The sequence below is a fragment of the Lissotriton helveticus genome, chromosome 7 (assembly GCF_964261635.1).
Source record: "Lissotriton helveticus chromosome 7, aLisHel1.1, whole genome shotgun sequence".
Taxonomy (NCBI): domain Eukaryota; kingdom Metazoa; phylum Chordata; class Amphibia; order Caudata; family Salamandridae; genus Lissotriton; species Lissotriton helveticus.
This window is the reverse complement of record NC_136068.1, coordinates 600615541-600638311: the sequence shown is the minus strand read 5'-3', so window position 1 is coordinate 600638311 and position 22771 is coordinate 600615541. Positions and strand designations below refer to the sequence as shown.

Sequence of the window (22771 nt, the reverse complement as noted above, 5' to 3'; positions counted from 1 at the left end):
CTGTCTTTGAATTTGTGTAGCAGCATCTTTTGAGGGCTTAGTTTATTGTATCCTTGATGTACTGGGAATGAGGTAAGATGCGGAAGTGACAGTTATAAGGGAGAAGATATTAAATTAATTGGTTAAATGGGTGGGATAAAAGTAATTGAAATATAATAACAAGAGAGAGTATAAAGGTAGTGGTGCGCGCGCGGCCGCGAAAGTGATCGCGATCAAGCATGTGGCAAGCGATGCGCTCAATGATCATCTGGAATGCCATATGGCGCCTCTGCTCATAAGCACGCGCACATGCACAGAAGCTGTAGGCCGGCGGTAGCATTTTTTGAAGCCCTTAAGGGTCTCGCCAACCAGCGCAAGCGCTGGGTCAGGCGACACCTAAAATGCTACTGAGATAACAAAAGGCATGTTATAAGGTCCAGGTAATCTCCATGGATGAGGGGTGTCGTCTATGGCAATCTTGACATGAGTCGACTTCCCTGGAGTTAGTTGCAGCAACAACGAATAGCTGAGGTTCTAGGGTATGAAGTGCAGCAACCACGTAACTATAAAGCAGTACAGCACTGTTTGAGATCACCTGTGGAAATTCAGTCTGCACTTGCAACCGCAAGAGCTAATGGAATGTTCTGCAATCAAGAAATCCCGGAGTCTGAGAAATAATAGACTAGTAGAAACAGATTTTTTAATTGGACCATGTAAAAAAAGCACAGTAAACTCTTCAATTCATTTAGTTGTTTTTTCTAAATCGTAAAAAACATACCAAAACAAAGGGACGGTCAGCTGATACGATAAATCAAAAGTTAAATATATAAGATCTGGAGTATGAAAACTTCCTTTCTTCCTTTCCCTGAATCTCACAAGAAGTCTTCTCATCCCAAGTGGTCTACTCTGATTCCAGAGGGTTCACCACTTTACATGTACACATTCTAAGTGTTCTCCAGTAACACCATCAGTGGCACTGTTGTATTGTCAAGCTCTAGGATCATCTTCAGTCCTCGCATTCCCCATGGGCTGTTTCTCATTTTATTTATAGGATTTCAGTTCCTTATGCTCATCGGTTCCTGCAACATCATCTCCTTCGCAGGATCTAATATTCGCTTGCAGTTCAAAATATCCTTCATTACACAGACTCTGAGCACTGCTCTCCCGCCTCATTCCTGTACTCAAGACCCCTTTGGTCCTCTGCATGCTCAAGTACCAAGATCTCTTTATTCTTACAATGAGGCTTTAGTGTTCCAACCGCATCATATCTTCTGAGCTCCCGGATTCTTTACATCCCTGCTCAGGCTCTCTCATGGTTATCACGCTCCTACTTTGATTCCTAGCATCTATCTGATCATGGTCCATTTCTTCCCCAATCCACCCCGATCGTAGATCGCTTAAAGCACAAATGCCACCTTAAGGTTCCTATCGCCCTGTCTTACCTTGTTTAACGGTCCCTTTGCTCTCGTCACCCTCACTCACTCCCCAGGCTTTTGTCCTACATTCTGCCCTGGCTTAATGTTTCTTCCCTAGAATAGGAATGCATCTGATAACCCATAGCTCCTAAGGTTGCTCTATACTTGTTCTATAGTTCTGCCACTGGTGCCAGCAACCCATCGTTCCCAGATGCACTTCCGAATTGCTTAACACGGCTTGATGATCGCACCTCCCTTAACTCCTAGGTACTTATAACCCCTTTGCCATAATATGGTGGCTCCTCTTTAGGTTGCCATAATACCCTGTGCTCTTCACCCACAAAATTACTCTTAAGATCCCTGTCTTCTTAGTCCCCTATCCGATGCCATCCTTCCCCCAAGCCCTTTAGGTGTTTAGTGCCCCCTGTTTTGGTTTCAGCATTTATCTTACAGGTTCTAAAGGCCTCTCTGCAATGATTCTAGACTCTATATTTAAGTTGGAGCACTCAACAACCTTTGCCTGGGTTCTCAGTGTCCTGCTGCCTTGGTTTGAGCATTTCTCTTCTTATTACTGAATTCCTAGTCCTGGCTTCTTAGCATTACCCTCCTCAATCTCCACAATTCCTAGAGTCGCCAATATACTGGGTTTATCGTTTCTTTCCTCGCCAGCGTGAGATCTTGCCTGAGCCACGGCTCTGTCCTCGCCCACGTCCTGTGCCAGGTGCTTTGGTGAACTGCTTTTTAAAGTCCACCAGGCAGTCCGTGGCCTCCGAAATGCTCACGAAGGACTTGATTGGAGAGTTGCTGAATCGCAAGGGCGTGGTGAAATCATCGGGAGAGCTTGGCTCATTTAAGCTGTACCCCTTTATCTCATCGTCTTCTTTTGCTTCATGTGACCTAAAGGAAGAAGACAAGAAAATGATATGGCCTTCCATGTCACTACTACAAACTAAGATGCGTTTCCCACTATGCTCCTTTCTCAATGCCATTCCTAACTTCACCAACGTAAGCCTTTCGGTTAACTGATGATAGCACTCTCCATTTCATTCTGGCCCTATTGCCCCTTCTTCCAGACTTACAGGATGTCTCTCTCTAGCTATATTAATCAATGATGGCAATCTCCATTTCATGTTGGTCCTACTGCCCTTGGTTCCAGGGTCAAAGTACCTTCCATATAAAGGAGCAAACTTTAACTGCACAACACAGAGAAAGAAATATTAAGGAAGGCTAGCTGCTTTTGCAGTACCTCGTATGCCCTGTGAAGGTGTGTATATAATACCATGTTGCAACTGTCGAAAGGTCATTAATGGAATCATCCCTGCACTGGTAACATAACTGGATTGATTTTCCTATAGTGTTCTGTTACTGTGCTACCAAAACCTGGGGTAGTACATGACGGTTCTTCTGTAGTACTGTATCCATTTTCAGTTGGTGTACTTGGATGCTGCAAAAAGGATGGTGTGTGTGCTGACTCGTATGGAAATTTGATACCATGTTTGACACAAATGTGTTTTTTTTCTGATAACTACCTTGAGCTACCTATTTTTGAGACATGCCTTTTGTACATTTAAAGAATGGAGAACACTAAGTCTGCATAACGATGTTAAGAAAACTAAAAAGACTGTCTTTAAAGTTTTGTGTTTTAGAACTCATTTATATATTGGTTCAAAGAACAGCTTCTTCAGGAGGCTTACAAGAAAGTAGTTCAATTCCACAATAACACTGAGAAGTGTTGCCTCAAAGTACCTTTTTAAGATGTGTATTAAAAAAAACAGTCTATAAAATACACCATTAATGTATGCAGCGACTTCTTTTAGGTACACTCTGAGTGATGCATAACTTGGCTTATATTCTAGTAAACACATCATATACTGAATAATACTTCCTAGATGAAGGCCTTCTGGCTTTCTTTATAACATCTATACATCTCTGTGGTAGGTGCAGATGTTGGAACTCTAAGCCCTCCGACATCAAGCTGCCATAAGTAAACTCTCTGGATCCCAGCGATACTTTCCGCCGTTGCCTTGGGATATGTCTGACGACACTGGGCGCTTGATCATTCTGTGTTCTGACAATGTCAATAGATGCAAATACTATGGGTGTCAGGGACATCTATAAAAGGTAAATATTGCCTTCTTATGCCTTCACTCTTAAATTTAGGAAATGTCACTACTATTCTGTGCTGAGCTCTCCTCCCAGGAGACCCTTTTTTTTTGGGATAGGGTTGGTGACTAATTTTACGTGATGACTGTAAATCAAACTGATACAGGAAATCTACCACCTGTTTTATGCATGTTTGATATTGCTGGAAAGAATTTCCCTTTGTAGGTGTGGGTCTTAAGTGTACAGTCACTGCTGCTAGAACGCTCTTGGAGCTGATAGACCTGAGGTGCTTTCTGCATGCAAATGCACTGGGGTATTATGCAGGCACCTTTGAAATCGATCACTGCTAGGAAGTCAATGTATGACGGTATTGCACATGTGTTTAGCACAAATGCCTTCTGAACGCCTACATTAGAACAAACACATCTTTAGAACGCATTCGCTCAGCACGCAAGTCATTATAACGACTTGTCTCAGGGGGCACTGGATTTTGAAATAGTTTAATTTAGTATTGCAACTCCAGTCCGCGCAACAGTAGGAAAGGTGTTCGACTTTAAATCCAACACCATTCCACCAATGTGCCTCCCTAAATCAAGTTGTTGTAACTACGTGCATGCTGAACGAACGCGTGCTGAAGACGCGTACGTTCTATTGCCGCCGCTGTGAAGGCACAGTGTGATTCCGTCCTAAAGGATGTTTCCCCTAAGAAGTTACTCTCTTCCAACAATGGAATGCCATCCTGGAGCACTGGAAAGGTTTGCATTTTTAGGAATCTGTTGAGGAAACACAAGTCCAAGATTGTTGGCAAAGTTAAGCCTTGATTTAGTACAAGAAAGCAAATAGAGTATACACATATATTCGTCTCCTTAAATACAACTTAACTACTTTCTCCTTATAGGAGTAATTTGAGCACTTCTTTTAACAAGCATTTACAATGCAATGGTTTTGCCTTTGTTAAAGTTAGAGCTATTGGCATTGCTCTTGACACTCTGAAGCTCCACTCTGAAGCTCCACTCTGAAGCTCCACTCTGAAGCTCCACTCTGAAGCTCCACTCTGCACTCTGAAGCTCCACTCTGAAGCTCCACTCTGCACTCTGAAGCTCCACTCTGCACTCTGAAGCTCCACTCTGAAGCTCCACTCTGCACTCTGAAGCTCCACTCTGAAGCTCCACTCTGCACTCTGAAGCTCCACTCTGAAACTCCACTCTGCACTCTGAAGCTCCACTCTGAAGCTCCACTCTGCACTCTGAAGCTCCACTCTGAAGCTCCACTCTGCACTCTGAAGCTGCACTCTGAAGCTCCACTCTGCACTCTGAAGCTCCACTCTGCACTCTGAAGCTCCACTCTGAAGCTCCACTCTGCACTCTGAAGCTCCACTCTGAAGCTCCACTCTGCACTCTGAAGCTCCACTCTGAAGCTCCACTCTGCACTCTGAAGCTCCACTCTGAAGCTCCACTCTGCACTCTGAAGCTCCACTCTGAAGCTCCACTCTGAAGCTCCACTCTGAAGCTCCACTCTGAAGCTCCACTCTGAAGCTCCACTCTGAAGCTCCACTCTGAATCTGCAGCTCCACTCTGAATCTGCAGCTCCACTCTGCACTCTGAAGCTCCACTCTGAAGCTCCACTCTGAAGCTCCACTCTGAAGCTCCACTCTGAAGCTCCACTCTGAAGCTCCACTCTGAAGCTCCACTCTGAAGCTCCACTCTGAAGCTCCACTCTGAAGCTCCACTCTGAAGCTCCACTCTGCACTCTGAAGCTCCACTCTGCACTCTGAAGCTCCACTCTGAAGCTCCACTCTGCACTCTGAAGCTCCACTCTGAAGCTCCACTCTGCACTCTGAAGCTCCACTCTGAAGCTCCACTCTGAAGCTCCACTCTGCACTCTGAAGCTCCACTCTGAAGCTCCACTCTGAAGCTCCACTCTGAAGCTCCACTCTGAAGCTCCACTCTGAAGCTCCACTCTGAAGCTCCACTCTGCACTCTGAAGCTCCACTCTGCACTCTGAAGCTCCACTCTGCACTCTGAAGCTCCACTCTGAAGCTCCACTCTGCACTCTGAAGCTCCACTCTGAAGCTCCACTCTGCACTCTGAAGCTCCACTCTGAAGCTCCACTCTGCACTCTGCACTCTGAAGCTCCACTCTGAAGCTCCACTCTGCACTCTGAAGCTCCACTCTGAAGCTCCACTCTGCACTCTGAAGCTGCACTCTGAAGCTCCACTCTGCACTCTGAAGCTGCACTCTGAAGCTCCACTCTGCACTCTGAAGCTCCACTCTGCACTCTGAAGCTCCACTCTGCACTCTGAAGCTCCACTCTGCACTCTGAAGCTCCACTCTGAAGCTCCACTCTGCACTCTGAAGCTCCACTCTGAAGCTCCACTCTGCACTCTGAAGCTCCACTCTGAAGCTCCACTCTGCACTCTGAAGCTCCACTCTGAAGCTCCACTCTGCACTCTGAAGCTCCACTCTGAAGCTCCACTCTGCACTCTGAAGCTCCACTCTGAAGCTCCACTCTGAAGCTCCACTCTGAAGCGCCACTCTGAAGCGCCACTCTGCAGCTCCACTCTGAATCTGCAGCTCCACTCTGAATCTGCAGCTCCACTCTGAATCTGCAGCTCCACTCTGAATCTGCAGCTCCACTCTGCACTCTGAAGCTCCACTCTGAAGCTCCACTCTGAAGCTCCACTCTGAAGCTCCACTCTGAAGCTCCACTCTGCACTCTGAAGCTCCACTCTGCACTCTGAAGCTCCACTCTGCACTCTGAAGCTCCACTCTGAAGCTCCACTCTGCACTCTGAAGCTCCACTCTGCACTCTGAAGCTCCACTCTGAAGCTCCACTCTGCACTCTGAAGCTCCACTCTGAAGCTCCACTCTGCACTCTGAAGCTCCACTCTGAAGCTCCACTCTGCACTCTGAAGCTCCACTCTGAAGCTCCACTCTGCACTCTGAAGCTCCACTCTGAAGCTCCACTCTGCACTCTGAAGCTGCACTCTGAAGCTCCACTCTGCACTCTGAAGCTCCACTCTGCACTCTGAAGCTCCACTCTGCACTCTGAAGCTCCACTCTGAAGCTCCACTCTGCACTCTGAAGCTCCACTCTGCACTCTGAAGCTCCACTCTGCACTCTGAAGCTCCACTCTGCACTCTGAAGCTCCACTCTGAAGCTCCACTCTGCACTCTGAAGCTCCACTCTGCACTCTGAAGCTCCACTCTGAAGCTCCACTCTGCACTCTGAAGCTCCACTCTGAAGCTCCACTCTGCACTCTGAAGCTCCACTCTGAAGCTCCACTCTGCACTCTGAAGCTCCACTCTGAAGCTCCACTCTGAAGCTCCACTCTGAAGCTCCACTCTGAAGCTCCACTCTGAAGCTCCACTCTGCACTCTGAAGCTCCACTCTGAAGCTCCACTCTGGCTGAACATAACAGTCTGCAGTTTCACACGTTACATTTGTGTTAGCTGCATTACGTCATAATTTATTGTCAAAGGCTGGTTCAAATATGTTCTTTCAATGTTTCAAGCTGTTTTCAAGCGTTCACGCTTTAGTCAGCCCACTACCGAGCAGACTGACCCGGACCCAGCCCAGTCCATCCAGGGCTTTCAGTGGCATTCATCACAGTGTCTCACCGGAAGGCGGGCATCAGAGAGAAGCGGGAGGGGGCGGGAAAGGGGGAGGAGAGAGCTGACGACGGCCGGCCGGAGCACGAAGGCGGGCACCAGGAAACAAGCGGGAGGGGGAGCAAGGGAGGTGCCGGCAATGCCGGAACAGACTCGGGGGCGTTCCCGGCGTCGCGTGACGTCGGCAAAAGCCAAAGAATGTCGGGAACGCCCCCGTGTCTGGTCCGGCATTGACGGACAGGCCCCTCGTCCAATGGCAAGGCTCCATTTACGGAGCCAGCCAATGAATGAGGAGGGCCGACCCAAAGCACACTACAATTCTCATCAGGTTTTCGCCTGCGCGAAAAAGATGCGCAGAGCGCATCTTTTTGGCGAGGCAAAACCTAAAAATGGGGTGGGTTCCTTCTCGTGTTTGTTTTGACCAGAATAAACATGCCTTTTTCACCACCTTGATAGTGTATTCGATTTTAAATAGAATCATAAAAGAACAAACAGTACATCAGATACAATAGAACAGCTTAAAAAAGCTGTGTTCTATAGCAGCACATAAACTATTGACTGGTCATGACGTGTGTGATAACATTTGGACACTATTGTAACAAATCTAGCCCTATAAAACGTATTCTGCACATCATTAACAGAAATCTAAAACTTCCAAGGATCCACTATGAGTCTAGAAGTTAAAAACCTAGGGTATCCTAAGAGTTACAGGTACCTCACTGCAATATCTACACTGGGAAACCAAAAATTCCGTACAAGGCTAAAAGAGAAATACATTTCATACAATAAAATCTCTGTGAGATGGAGAGGACAGATATCCATTGATTTACACAACCCGACTGCCACTTTAAAAAATGAACACACTCTAAAGCAGCCATAAGCACTGCTCAACAATTGCAGGAAACATAACACGTCCCTACACATTTGAAATATGAATAGCTTGAAATAGGTTTAAAAAAACAAGGTAAAAAACGATCGAAAATAACTGCAAAAAAACTTCAAGTGCAACAAAGATTGGCCGAAATGCCCATCACATGGACAAGCCATTCTAGTGCGGCCAAAGGAACTTTACACTTTCCCAAAACACAAAAGATACCACACCATACCTGCTCAAAAACGAAACGGGGTTGACCTTAACCTCTGTGTCAGATCTAGGGTTAAATAACACCCAGAGTCCCCTAGTTCAGATAACGGGGTATAACCCCTTATGGAGTTTTTGACAGATTTGTATGTAGTTTCTGGGTCTGACTGAATTCTAAACAAGCATTTTCAATGCAATAGGTCTCGCATTAGGAAAGTGTGAGCTATTGGTATTGTAAATGAATTTTTTTTTTTTAATATGTGTTGGCTTTGAAAATATATAAATTAATAGCATTGTTATTCACAAAGCCAATAGCTTACACTTTTCTAATGCGAGTCCTATTGGCTATGGCAATGCTTGTTGGTAGCAAGCAAGGACAGTGCTGTTGTGGTACTGAGTGCTGCTGTTGTGGTGCTGAGTGATGATGTGGTTGGGCTGAGTGATGTGGTGGTGTCCCCGAGTGATGTGGTGGTGTCCCCGAGTGATGTGGTGGTGTCCTCGAGTGATGTGGTGGTGTCCCCGAGTGATGTGGTGGTGTCCCCGAGTGATGTGGTGGTGTCCCCGAGTGATGTGGTGGTGTTCCCGAGTGATGTGGTGGTGTCCCGGAGTGATGTGGTGGTGTCCCTGAGTGAGGTGGTCGTACCCCCGAGTGATGTGGGGGTGTTCCTGAGTGATGTGGGGGTGTCCCTGAGTGATGTGGTGGTGTCCCTGAGTGATGTGGTGGTGTCCCTGAGTGATGTGGTGGTGCTCCTGAGTGATGTGGTGGTGCCCCTGAGTGATATGGTGGTTCCCCTGAGTGATGTGGTGGTGTCCCTGAGTGACGTGGTGGTGTCCCTGAGTGACGTGGTGGTGTCCCTGAGTGACGTGGTGGTGTCCCTGAGTGACGTGGTGGTGTCCCTGAGTGACGTGGTGGTGTCCCTGAGTGACGTGGTGGTGTCCCTGAGTGAGGTGGTGGTGTCCCTGAGTGATGTGGTGGTGTCCCCGAGTGATGAGGTGATGTCCCCGAGATATGTAGTGGTGCCCCCGAGTGATGTGGTGGTGCCCCCGAGTGATGTAGTGGTGCCCCGAGTGATGTGGTGGTGCCCCCGAGTGATGTGGTGGTGCCCCCGAGTGATGTGGTGGTGTCCCCGAGTGATGTGGTGGTGCCCCTGAGTGATGTGGTGGTGTCCCTGAGTGATGTGGTGGTGCCCCTAAGTGATGTGGTGGTGCCCCTAAGTGATGTGGTGGTGCCCCTGAGAGAGTGGGAGAGAAGAGAGCGAGAGAGAAAGCTGGAGAGACTGGGGCAGAGAGAAAGCTTGGGAGAATGGGATGGAGAACATGAGAAAGAAAGAGAGAGAGATAGGCGAGAAAGAGAGAGAGGGAGAGAGGAGAGGAAATGAGAGAAAGAAAATGTGAGAGGGAGACAGGGTAAAAGAGAAAACGATGGAATAATTCTAAGGCTGAGTGAAGAAGTGACAGAAAGGGGGCAGTGAGAGAAGGAGAGATAAAGTGAGAGTGGGCTGCGAGAGCCAGAAGGAAAGTGGTGAATAATTCAGAGGCTGTGGAATAGCCTCGCCAGGGAATATTTAATACCTTCTCGAGAGTAAGACAGTCCTGGATATGTCCCTATTCAAACTTGCCTCCTTATTACTCCAACCCATTACCCACAACAATAAAGAGGTAAGCTTCACTTGCTTTTAGATATACTGTAAATGTAACCCTGAATGGATAACATAGTGGGAGATGGTTGGGGGAAGACAAAAGAGCTGTCTACAGGTACGATTTGTTTCTGCCCACAGAGGAAGGACTTTGGAATATCCCCATATACCCCTGCTCTGTACCGAGCTGCTGAGACACACTGAGATGTATAGATGGCCAACAAGGGGGGGGGTCAACCTTCCTGCAGACTGTGGGAGATTAAACTTTGCCCCTACCGATTTAAGTAGCTTCAGACAAGATGACTTAATCTGTGCCTGCCAGGAACCCGAGGAGTTGAAGGTAACTACCAGTTAAGCGAAACTAGTAACACAATTCAGAATGATTGCCAATAAATAATTTAAGGACATTCCTCTGTCCTGGCCCACATGCTTTTATGTGGGACTTTCCAAAGTCCGTGGCTTAGTCCGATTTACTCATGAAGTCGCAAAGGAGTCCAGGAGTCTGCGAAGGGTCCTCAGTGTCCGTGCTATGAGAACCGCGTCATCTGCTTAAAGTAACGCTGGAATTTGAGAACTCCCTATCTTCAGGATGTCACTTGTGGTATTCACCAAGGAGGAATTCATAAATATTAAAAACCAATGTGGCAAGAATACATCCTTGGCGCTACCCTCTAGCTAATGCGAAGGGCTCTGACAGATCTTCTGATGGACCAACGCGAACTCTGGCAGCTAGATTGTTATGCAAACAATAAAGGATATTCCTCAGCGCTTCACCTACACTCAAATCAAGCAACCAAAGCGTTGTTCGATTACCGCAATTGAAAGCTGCTGAGAGATCCATAAAGGCCAGGTACAATGGACAGCGCCTGGCGGCGGTGTTCTTGTGAATGACCAAAGGCAGGTTCAGGCACTGTTCCAACATCCCCAATCCTGGGCGGAGCACATATTGACAGGAACTCAAACATTTTGTGTTGTTCTCCCATAATCTTAGGTGTGAGAATACTACCCTGCCCAAAACTGTGACTGAAATATTGATTAAAGGTATGGGCCGATAGCATTTGTTGGACATACAGCCTTTTTTTTTCCAATATGGGCACTATAATTGAAGAATCCCAGGAACACAGGATGTTATTACACAAAGAGTTTTAAATGTGCCCGAAAGCAAGGGGCCCCACAAATCGATGTTACATTTAATGAGATCCATAGGGACTCCATGCGAGAAAGTTCTGTTTGCAGCAACACTTTGAATTTAATACAGCCGTAGTCCAAGAGGCGCTCGAAGCTGGTTGGTGATGAAATAGATGTTGAAGGATGTTCTTTCAGAGTTACAATAGAATTTGCAGAGAGGTCTGGGTCGGAGTGGGGATAGGTTCTTCAGTTCACACTGCTCAGGACTCTCATTCTGCTCTTTTGATAGTCAAAGGATGGGGACTATAAATGGTACCCTTCAATAGCAGCGTTGGTGCATCAGCTGTTGTAAGAGCGGGACCTGAAGTTGAGACTATAGCGGAGACCGAGGAAATGTCACTATTAGTGGGGGTGGAAACTGAACCCGAGCTCATAGATAATCTTCTTTCTGTTAAGGCAATTACCCACCCTGCCCTTTCTAACATTTAGTCTATAGAAGTACTTTTCACTGCACAAGCGGGTAAGGGGGACAACCCCAGTGGTTTTTCTTTTCACCATAATAGAAAAAGGATTAATAAACAGAGTACCTTCAAATGCCCTTCGAATACGTAGCCAAGAGTGGGGACCCAGGAATATGACACTTTACAACGCATGCGTTACAACGTGTCATTACAACAAATTTTGTACATCACAAAATCCATTACAACGCATAATCCATTACAACGCAATTACTATTCTAACTGCGCCGGGGCGCTACTTTGTGGAATGCTGTGCAATGGATTATGCGATGTAATGACAAGCGTTGTGATGGATTTCACATTGTAAAACATTCGTTGTAATGACACGCGTTGTAACGCGTGCGTTGTAAACTATGTTTCCCGTGACCCAGCCCAACCACCTTTGGGTGTGGATGGCCCACCCATGGCCCGAGCTTTGCCCAAGCGTGATCGAGCAACCTACGGGATATGTTAGTCCATACACGTCCTAAGGAGTCTTCTAAACGCCCCGTAGGTACTCTTTGGGACTTACCAGCAGTTACAGGACACCACCCATGTGGATGCTGCTCTATATGCCCACAGACAAAAAACACCACTGAAATTGACATTGGTACTGGTCGCCCCTGGGAGCAGCGACTTTTCACAAATTGCAACAGCTCACACGTAATCTATCTCTTGAGCTGACCATGCGCAAAGAAGTACGTTGGTATGACAACGCGCAAAGTCCGTCTCATGAATTTTTGGATCATTTAGCAACTTTTGAATACACTGTTGAGGCGTTTGAATCCACGGGTATTTGAATCATGATTAGTATACCTGGCGTAAGTTGTTCTCGGACTACATTTCGTCATGCCATGATGTCATTTTGTAGTTCTTCTCCCTATCGTGAGTTTTGCGATTTACTCTATGACGCTATGCATGGCTCTCTACGCCTTTGTTTAGATCTGGTCACGAACTTGACTGACATCTAATTTTTGAATATACTATTGATGCGTTCTAATCTACAGGTATATAAAGAGTAGTTAATGCATCTGAAACCGTGCGTAAACTATGGTTGGTTTCGGACTACATTCCGTCATTTTATGACGTCATTTTGTAGTTCCTGCTATCGCGAATTTTTATCTGCCCCCACCGCGATTCCAATTTGATTCTCTCTTTCACACGGATTGTTGAGATTTTGAACCGGCAACGGGTAGGTCCAAGAGATTGGAAAATGGGCTGGTGCTAAGACCACTTCCGGGTTACGTCAGTCCGCCCACCATCAGGATTGCATTTATATCCTGTTCATGCCTATAGGCGATCGCCTTCTCCCCGACTCAGCGCCTACTACGAGGCAACGACAGACAGGTTAGTGTAAGAGGGATAGAGTGGCTATGAGCTTTACCTCTACGAACTACTATGATCCTGTAAATATTTTAATACATTGAAGGTGCTCGTTGTTAGTTGCTGCCCGACAACCCCAAGTAATCAAGAACAGAGCAAGCTGCAAGAGCGGTTTCTGGTGGGGATTTCCGGGCTAAAGGGTTTCTCGATGTGGAGGTCAGCCCGTTTCTTTGCAGATTTGAGGCGAACAGTTGAATTGCGAGTTACTCATCTTTCTAACCAACACATATTGATGCAATTGTTTGAGATGTAGACAACAGAGCCTGTCTAGCTCCCTACAAAAGTACTACGATTTTCATTATGAGGCCGTTATTGTAGAATATAGGCCATCTGTGCAATGAGTTCTTAGGCACAGTAATTCTTCTTGCACACATGTACTGACTCGTGTGGGTTGGTTGAAGAGCGGGTGTTGAGATGTCAACGAACGTACATTCACGAGAGAAGTGTAAATACTGGGTGTAGATTGAGCATTAACATGAATTGCTCTAGGAGCATAGTATTTTTACTCAATACACCTCACACTTTTCTCTTATAGAGCGGGGCCTCCGCCTTCCAGAGCAGGGTCCGGTGGAGGTTAGGTACATTCCCCGGTTCTTCTGGGTGAGTGATGAACTAATCTATCTTTATCAGTGTAAAATGGAGGGTTTGACATATAGTGCATCCAGTTTTGAGACCTGTGTGTTTGTTCTTCTTCCTATAGATGTGAGACCACTCCAGTTGTTGACACGGAGCAAGCTGTCTATGGACTAATATGTCCAACTATATCCTTTTTTGATTCACATTTGTTTATTCACATTTTTTAGCAGTAGCAAAACTTTTGAGAACAGAGGCCCTGAAGAAAGCCTGTGGAACTTCTTGTCCTGGTGGCTGAAACATGTTGGCCTTTTTGGTGGCAGTCGATATTTGTTAAGCCTGCCCTGTTGTTTGCACTGTTCTTGTTTTTAATTAGAGGGTGGAATAACGACTTGAATAAAATATACTGATTACCTTTTCACCACTCTATTTTATCTCACCACTTATTATTATTTAGTTTGCACTGCACACATTCCCATATGTTTGGCGTCTATCTCTTGGTCATTACTGTGTCTGTGGGCTTGACTCACTGAGACTTTTTCAACTATTGGGTGTGGATATGGTCCCAATGATCGAGGGACAGACTACCCCAGTAGCTTTGGATGACCAGATGAGAATATAGATCATCGCAAGATTGTTTGATGGGCATCCACGATCTTGTTTTCTTTGAGTCTCACCTACATTCACCTGTGGTCCTGATATAGCTGCACAAGTATGTACCCTCGGTACTCACAGACTGTATAGTGACTTGGTATTTATTTCCACACTAACAGTGACTGTTTTTGAGAGCAGGATCTGTTGCACCTAGCTCTTCTCTGTCAGACCCCTGGTTCCTTGTCTGTTGTTCTGCTTGACTTTGGGGGATGTGAACCATGGCAGGTCTCTAAATATCCCTCTGACCCTTTCTTCTCTGTGGTGTTATTGGGCAAGCGTGTCCCATGCCATGGGCTCCTTGCACGTGCTTTAAAGCACCAGCCACGTGCTCTACTGCCCCATCCACAGAGCCTGCTAGGGACTGTAGTCGCCTCCAACTCTGTCAATGCACACAAACAATTTCAACGTCCGCACCGCGGACTCCTTGGACGTGCTTTAAGCGACAGTGACGTGCTCCTTTGCCTCTTAAACAGAGCCTGTTGGGGTCTTCCCAGTATTTGTTTCTCCAAAGTCAATTTCTAATCGTGATCATGCTTAGACGTTGAGTAACATTTCCTTGGCTTGTACTTGCATATCTTTTGACTTCAAATAAGAAGGATGCACCTTTTCAATGACCTCCTAGATGGCTGGTGCTTTCCACATCAAAGGTGTACCTTGTAACTTGGACTCCGAACTTTTCAGCTCTGACTGTCGTTCATCAGGAGGCATTGCTAGACTGGGCCTTTTGGGTGCCATAAGCATTACTTTTGGGATTTAATCAGAAGCTTTAAGATTATTTGAGAAGATAATGTCCTCAGTCACCTCAATTCCATCAGAGCCATGATCCTCTGAAGACCCTGTGGCAGCCCTAATTCCCAACTGTGTTTGTGCCCTCAATGCTGGTGATTTTTAGGATCTAGTCCGATCTGTCAGACGGACATTGTAAAACCACCAATACTTCCTTCTGTACTTGCACCAAGTGAATTATTTTGTGCCTCATAGAAGATCTACACGTTCTTTACATTTTTTGTTATTAGATGAACCAAACAACAAACAGTCAAGGCCTCAAGCAGTCAAGTTCAAAAGCCGAAGAGAAGGGTGGGGAATGTAGCACATGTAGTGAGAAAAAGGTCATCCGTAAGAAGAAACATCTCCTAAGATTTCACAGGTTTCCACATATCATGTTGCACCAATCCTAATCCCCTTCAATTAGTTCATTTCTATTCAAAATTCAATACTTTTCACAGTCAAGAAACATGCACAACCACTGCTGGAAATCTCCTGACTTGTGTTTCAAGGTTCAACATATTTAGTGTGCGTTCCCTCCTGTTACCTTCTATTGTTGCCTTGCAAGCTACATGGGTTTTTTGTAAATAAAAATCAGATTGATTATGAGAGCCAACAAAATATACTGCAATAACAGCTTCCTGGAATGATATATATATATAATATATCATTGTAGCAGACAAAAAGATGCATGCGCTCAAACAGCCAGGCCCTGTTCCCAATCAGTCTCAGAGGGGTCTGTGATGTAATTCAACAGATGAGGAATAATAAAGTCCTAGCCACCAGGTTTTCTCGAAGGATCACCACCACTTTTAGGTGTTTTTCACTATCAGAATCATTCGGCCGAGCATATTGGTAGGTTACTCACTTGAGATGCATACTGCAGCAGCTGAACCAGAGTAGGATGCATCCAAAGTAAAGCAGTGGGATTCAGCTTCACACAGGAAGCCATCAGTCCAAAAGCACACAAAAAACACTATGCTGAAGATCAAGAGCAGAAATGAAAAGTGGCCACCCCTAATGCCAGGATTCTCTTCTCAGGAAGCAAGACCTTACCAGCTACTGTGTCAAGCACAACCTTTACTAATGATCAGAGATTAATGAGAATCTGGGCTTGATCTAGACAGCGTATCCTGGTGAAGGACGCCCTCGCCAGCTTGTCGCAGCTATAAACCCACATAGGTATGTAGAAATAGCACTCATGATCTTGATAAGGATTAAGGCCTCTTATTATAGGTAAGGCATAGTCTGTTTAGTTTAGTTAATTCCGCAGAGACAGAAACTAAGGAGAGCCTCAATCCGCTTTGTTTATCTGTATCGCCATGTGCACAGATTGGTGAAAACCATGAGAAAAAACACAGTGTTAAGATATGAGTGTTAATGACTGACCAGGTTAAAGAGGGAGAATGTGGGTGAGGAGCTAACTAGTGGAGGCAGTATCTTGTGTGGTCTCAACAAAGGGGATATCCCTTACCAATACAAATACCATTTTCTAAGCTTCTGTAAAAAGGTTATGTAGATTGCAGCCAGGCACATCACTCCTGTAGAAAACACAATAAAAGGCCCCTGGGTCTACTGTGGAAATGGAGTGGTGCGGTATACCTTTCTGAGGGATACCCCACCACTCCATTTCCAAACTAGACCCAGGGGGCCTTCTATTGTGTTTTCTATTTGTATAGTGGGGAAGCGGTGCCTGATGGTCTTTAAAATTTCTCTGATCCTCTTTTTTGTGTATATTACTACATCATTCCTCTAGCCACCATGCTGACCTGCCAAGGACAGAGCTAAGCATAGGCAAATACATCTTCCTATCTGCTGCAAAACGTACTGCTAATTATCAACCTTCTCAGATTTTTCTCTAAATGTGTTTTTTGCTAGAAGTTTTATATTCCTTTGATAGGATAGGGAGCTTTGTGATTAGGTCTGATCAAGACACAAAAAAAACAAAGGGTCTAGTCAATTTTAGGCACATTCAAACCATGTTATTGGCTAATAATTTTAAGATAAACAACCTTTCCTCATGACATCGTTCTCCTACTCCTTTGTTGTCCCTTTGTCCATAGCTAAACCTAAAGGAGCAGCAGAGGGTTGTCGACAGCCACACACAGTGGCATCAGTTCTTCAAAGCTCAGGATCAAGATGAATGTAGTTTTAAGAGGTAAATATATAGAATCCCTCAGAACTATGATATCAGGCTGTTGGCCTATATCTGGTTTCTCAACCCATTCAAAAGGTTTCTAATGACAAGTCAAGAAAAGCGGTCTTTACCTGGACAAGGTGTCACAGCACTGGGGCCACTAGAAGTCAATGATCTGCTGTGAAGGGCCCACAACTGCACAAACTGTACCACTGCTGACGTGGATAGAGAGTATAGAAATCTTCTTTTATACTTCTGCAGTAGAAAGTCAGATTGGACCTACCTTTTCAAATCCTTATTGACGCTCTTCGGGGTAAGTCACTATTGGGAAAGAAGGTGATATTACAGCTATGGGTAATCTAACTCCTTGGTGGGAGATTTAAGAGGCATAAATCAGTGTAGTCTGGCAATCCTATCTAGGTCTTCTTTCAGCAGTGGAGCAGATGCACTCTAAGAAAGAAAGAACTGTTTGGGGAGTCAATCATCCTAGTCAGACAAATCTTTCACTGCTCCAAGGCGAAATTAATAACAAAGAGGCTCTAAAAAGACAGTCAAAAAACCACACTGAAAATACAAATTCTGAAAGCCCTAGTCAGATCTGAGAGACTAGTTATCATGCTGGGCATGTGCGACTAGTCAATCTGCATTGATGACAAATTTGTAAAGTGGTTGGGTGACCTAAGAGTAAGGCAGAAAATGGGTGAATGTGCAACAGCAGTCGGAACCAAGGTACTGTCACCTGATTTGCACTACTGCTGCGTCGGATTCTCCCAGTAACTGGTAGAACATAATTTGACTGATGGAAGGGAGGCCTAGAGAGGATAGTGCTTGTTTTAGTTTTTCTATAGAGTTTTATATAGCGCTGACTAGACCCGAGACATCAGGTATCAGAGCGCCTTAAATGAGCACCAGTTTTGTTACAGATGTACACATTTATTTTTGTCAGGCACAGGGAGATTAAGTGATTTGCCCAGAATCACAGGGTGTTGACGGTTGTTCCGAGACTCGAACCCAATTCCCCAGCTTCGGGTCTAGATTGCGCTATATAAAACTCTGAAAAATAAAATTAAAAAAAGGTCTTTCCACCCAGTATCCTTGGTGCCAACCAGCTCTTAAGAATACGCATGAAAAATGCTCAGGGTCTACTTAAGAGGGTCCCAGTTAGGAGATAAAAAGGCAAAAAACCTCCTTGGCAACCTTGAAACTCTTGATTGAAGATTACAGACAATATTAGCAAGGCACCAAACCCACCTAAAACCAGGGAAGAGGAAAGGGCAAAGTAAGTATATCCCGAAATACATCCAGCAGAGTTTCCAACTGTAAGAAGCAAAAATAGAGGATCAAAATAGTAGCGAGGGGGTTAACAATACGATGAAAAATAAGGGAATGAATTTAAATGCCTTTATGTAGGATTCAAACCCGAAATAACATCACAGGAAAGGCCTCTACATCTTGGATTGGGAACCTCAGAAAAAAATTCTCCAAACAGACCACCTTTATGACAAGGGCAGCTCAAAAGGCTTGGCAACGCCCCTTTCGTGAAAATCATGCCTTTATTTAGGCAACAAAGAAGAAGCCCAAGTCTGAAATTGTTTGCCTAGTGCAGAACTCTGCAAACCCACAGCCACCCTTCTCCCCAGGCACTCTAGGCGACTTGCAGGACAACTCTCCCTGTCACCATGATCATGGAAACACAAATTCAGTCTAGGCAGGGAGGACACTTAACCAAGTGATGGGTGCTTCATCGAGGAGCATGCTGTCTGATGGGCGGACAGCGAACGGTCATCTCCTGAACGCTTGCAATCTGATAAGCTTTTAGCACAAATGTAACAAATAGTAGACAATGACAACATCATTTCTTTATTTGAGAAGTTTTGTACAGCACCAATGGTGTCGCCTTTTAGTTACCTCAAGATGTATACATATATATACTCAAAGATAGAGACATAGCTGAGAGTCAAGTAGAAGACAGGAAGCATCGGTCCTGTGAGATGTACTAGGGAGTCTTTCAGCAATCTGTCAAACCAACAGGCTCTGTAAAAGGGGGAAATGGTGATTTTGTTCAATTAGAGGAGAGTGGAGGTAGGTTGTAGTGGTAGATGGGAGAGGATGGTTGTTCAGGTGATGTATAAGCCAAAGGCCACATTATGAGTCCAGCCAAATCAGCTTTAAGTTATCACCGTCAACACAAGACTAACGTTCATTCTAAAGCCTTCTTAACAAATGTACATTTCAACATCTTTTACATAGTTTGATTAGGTTCTCTGAGATGGGCAAGGGCACGTCATAGCTTTAGGCTGTATGGCATCCTAGGTCATTGCCCCATGCTTTCATATTAAACAATTTTTGATGAGTGGAGGTTCTTTTTGAAGGAATAGTGGTCCCTTATTTTAGACTGACTTGCGCATGGTGCACATAACCTTCACCATAATACTGAAGGTCACAGGGAACCACTAAGATTTCAATGTAGGTTTGAAGTAATTTCAGTCTAGGCTTGCTGTGGTACAGTCGCCTTATGTGGAGGGCAAGCATGTGTGAGTGTCACTGAAGACTTTGCAAAATATCTGCCAAATTCATTTATACGACTATGTACAAATGCTGCAGTAATCCAGATATCCACCGCTAATAATCTGATAAATTAGATTGATGATATGCTGTATGAATGGTACATCATTTAGAAGTCAGTGACAACTGCATTGACTTGTGGGGAAAAGGTGGGCTATAAGTCAAATATGACTTACTTTCTAGGCCCAAAAGTTACTACCAAGCAGCAGGGAGATGAGCTTGGGAATGCTGTGTTACTGACTGTGCTTGCTAGCACCAGCATCTCCTTTATATCCCACAGAGATCATCTAGGGTTCCCTCCTCCAGTGGCACATATGATTTAAGCGCTTGGTGATGATGACGGGTTTACTTAATGAGATGGAGATGAATCTGTGAGTTGTCATCCGGCATCCAATATTCCACATGTCAGATTATGATCGATCGAGTCAATGGGGCCAGCTTTATGTCAAGAGATCCCCTGCTTAGATGATTTGGAGGTCTTGATCCTAATCTTCTAACGTTGTTTGTAAACAGAAGGTTTGGTCCACTCAAGGCTATTCACCCAACACTCCCGTCCATTCCTTAAGGTTTCAACTAGGATTCCAAAGTATCCTCCTCCGTTAAAATTAAACATATGCAATTCCCTTCATTTTGGATCTTCTTAAATATTTGCTAGAGCAGCTTAAGTTGTCTTCATAGGAGTGAAATCAGATTGTGGCCATAAACCAGGTAATCTTAACCCAAATGATCTTGCAGTTGTCTTTTCACTTCCTCTCAACGACTTTGCCAAACTTCGGAACGTTTAATATTGGTTGGTGGTTAGGATTTCGCAGACCGTTGTGGATTTTTACGGAAGGGGATTGATAATATATTAGATGATACATGTGGGTACCATCACCTTAATGGGCAATTTGTTAAAAATGTGTATTAATTCTGAGCAGAGGGTTGGTAAGTAAACTTCAGGAACAACGCTGGACATGGGTGTCAGAAAATTGCCAGCTTTGATGCTTTTAGATATTATACATGTCTCTTTCACTGCAAATATTTGAAATGAGCCAAATATGCATGTAAAAAATATACTTTTTTGCATTGTTCCCATCTTTTCTCTCTGCTAGATTCTGTTGGTATTTTGATGGCACATTGAGATACCAATAACAGTTTTTCAGTGCATATTTTTCCTTCATAGTATACAAGTTAATTGTATTCGTTTCTCAGTAGCAGCCACGCAACCTGCCTGTTCATTGCATAATTAGTTTGAATAAGAGTGACTTTTTTTTGCATTAACCCACAGGTACCTGCCATAAAGCCAGAGAGTGGAGGTAAGAGAGAAATGTGCATCTCACTGCTACCGGGAGGGAAGCAGTAGGAACACCGCAATCAAAACCACGAGTGTTCTGACTTCGCAAGCCCTACCACGCATATACCTTAACCACGCATATGTGTGGTTAAGGCCATGCGAGGTCTAGTTGTAGGCTGCTGCAGACGGAAGCAGGAAGACCTTGCAGGAAGCGGTAAGGTAAGTGGGGCTGGGTGTAGTTCTGGGCTGTGGGTGGGGGTTGTTTTGTGGTAGTTTAGTAGGCTGGGGGGGGGGGTTGGAGGTAGTTTAACAGCTGGGGGGTCGGGCTGTTTTCAGGGCTTGGGGGGGTCGGGGTAGTTTTGTGGGCTGGGTTGGGTTGTTTTGTGGGCTGTGGGGGTTGGGTTGTTTTGTGGGCTTCAGGTGTCGGGGTAGTTTTCTGGGCTGGTGTTGGGTCAGGGGTTGTTTTCTGGCTTTGGGGGTGGGACAGGGTTGTTTTGTCGGCTGGGGGTGGGTCAGGGTTGTTTTGTGGGCTGGGAGTGGGTCGGGGTTTTTTTGTGGGCTGGGAGTGGGTCGGGGTTTTTTTGTGGGCTGGGAGTGGGTCGGGGTTTTTTTGTGGGCTGGGAGTGGGTCGGGGTTGTTTTGTGGGCTGGGAGTGGGTCAGAGTTGTTTTGTGGGCTGGGAGTGGGTCGGGGTTGTTTTGTGGGCTGGGAGTGGGTCGGGTTGTTTTGTTGAATGGGAGTGGGTCAGGGTTGTTTTGTGGAATGGGAGTGGGTCAGGGGTTGTTTTGCGGGCTGGGAGTGGGTCAGGGTTGTTTTGAGGAATGGGAGTGGGTCGGGGTTGCTTTGTGGGCTGGGAGTGGGTCGGGGTTGCTTTGTGGGCTGGGAGTGGGTCAGGGTTGATTTGTGGGCTGGGAGTGGGTTAGGGGTTGTTTTGTGGGTGGGTTAGGGGTTGTTTTGTGGGCAGGTTGGGGGTTGTTTTGGGGGGTGGGTGGGGTCGTTTTCAGGGCTGGGGTTGTTGGGGGAAGCTTTCAGTGCTGGGGGTTGGAAGTAGTTTTCAGGGCTGGTGGGTTCAAAACTAGTTTTCAGGGCCGGGGTCGTTTTCAAGGCTGGGGGTCGCAGAAGTTTTCAGTGCTGGGGGGTTTGGAGGTAGTTTTCAGGGCTGGGGTAAAGGGTTGTTTTCAGGGCTGAGGGGGTCGGGGTAGTTTTTTAGGGCTGGGGAGTCAGGGGAAGTTTTTAAGGCTGGGGAGTCGGGGGTATTGTTTAGGCCTGGATTGGTGTAGTTTTGAGGAGGTAGGCGTATTTTGACCTCAGGGCGGGGGGGGGAGTTTGTAGCTTAGGGCGGGGGTCGCAACCTTAGCGACACATACCTCTTTTCCGTTAATGCCTTTTCCACAAAATTAAGTGGTAAAGGTATACGTTGTAAAGGAATGCGTGGTTAACGCGCATTCGTTGTTTAGGTTGCGTGGTAGAGGCACGTCTGGTTCTATCATATAACCCTATCGGGAGGCTTCCAAGGACTATGGGGAACTCGGAGAACCAGAGAGTAAGACATGCATTGCAGGCCTGCTCTTTCATAGAAGGCTTGAGGTCAGGGGTCACCAAACCAGTTCGGGTGAGTTTCTTTATTGATATTGTTGTGCCATTTTGAATGCCTTGAAATAGCCACTCACTTAACAGAGTTTACAATGCAAGTAAAAAACTTTAGTAAAACTGGGGAGGAGGAATAAGAGTAGGGGCATTCCATCCAGCTCTGCCTGGTGTTCTATCTGATGGTGTTGCAGATTGAAGCATCAGATTTACAGTCATACTTCTCCTGTCTGTCACTTGCAAGAACGTGACACAGACCCCTTGTCCAAAAGGAAGCAGTGGGCGGTCATGTGTGGCCTTTTAGCCACCGAGCCCAGAGCTGGGATGCTTTTAAGTGACATAACACAGCTAGATGTCTAAATCTGGAGGGAAGACAGACACA

The 22771-nt window shown here is 45.6% G+C and overlaps 1 protein-coding gene across 4 annotated transcripts in view; it reads right to left on the bottom strand.

Moving 5' to 3' along the window:
- Window positions 1-662: 662 nt before the first annotated feature.
- UIMC1 (ubiquitin interaction motif containing 1) overlaps window positions 663-22771 on the bottom strand; it is a 310878-nt gene continuing 288769 nt past the window's right edge. For all 4 annotated transcript variants that reach the window (XM_078652794.1, XM_078652796.1, XM_078652795.1 and 1 more), the window contains one exon: window positions 663-2291. In XM_078652794.1, the coding sequence (XP_078508920.1) occupies window positions 2042-2291 (250 nt within the window). In that variant the 3' untranslated portion in view covers window positions 663-2041. The remainder of the gene's footprint in view (window positions 2292-22771) is intronic.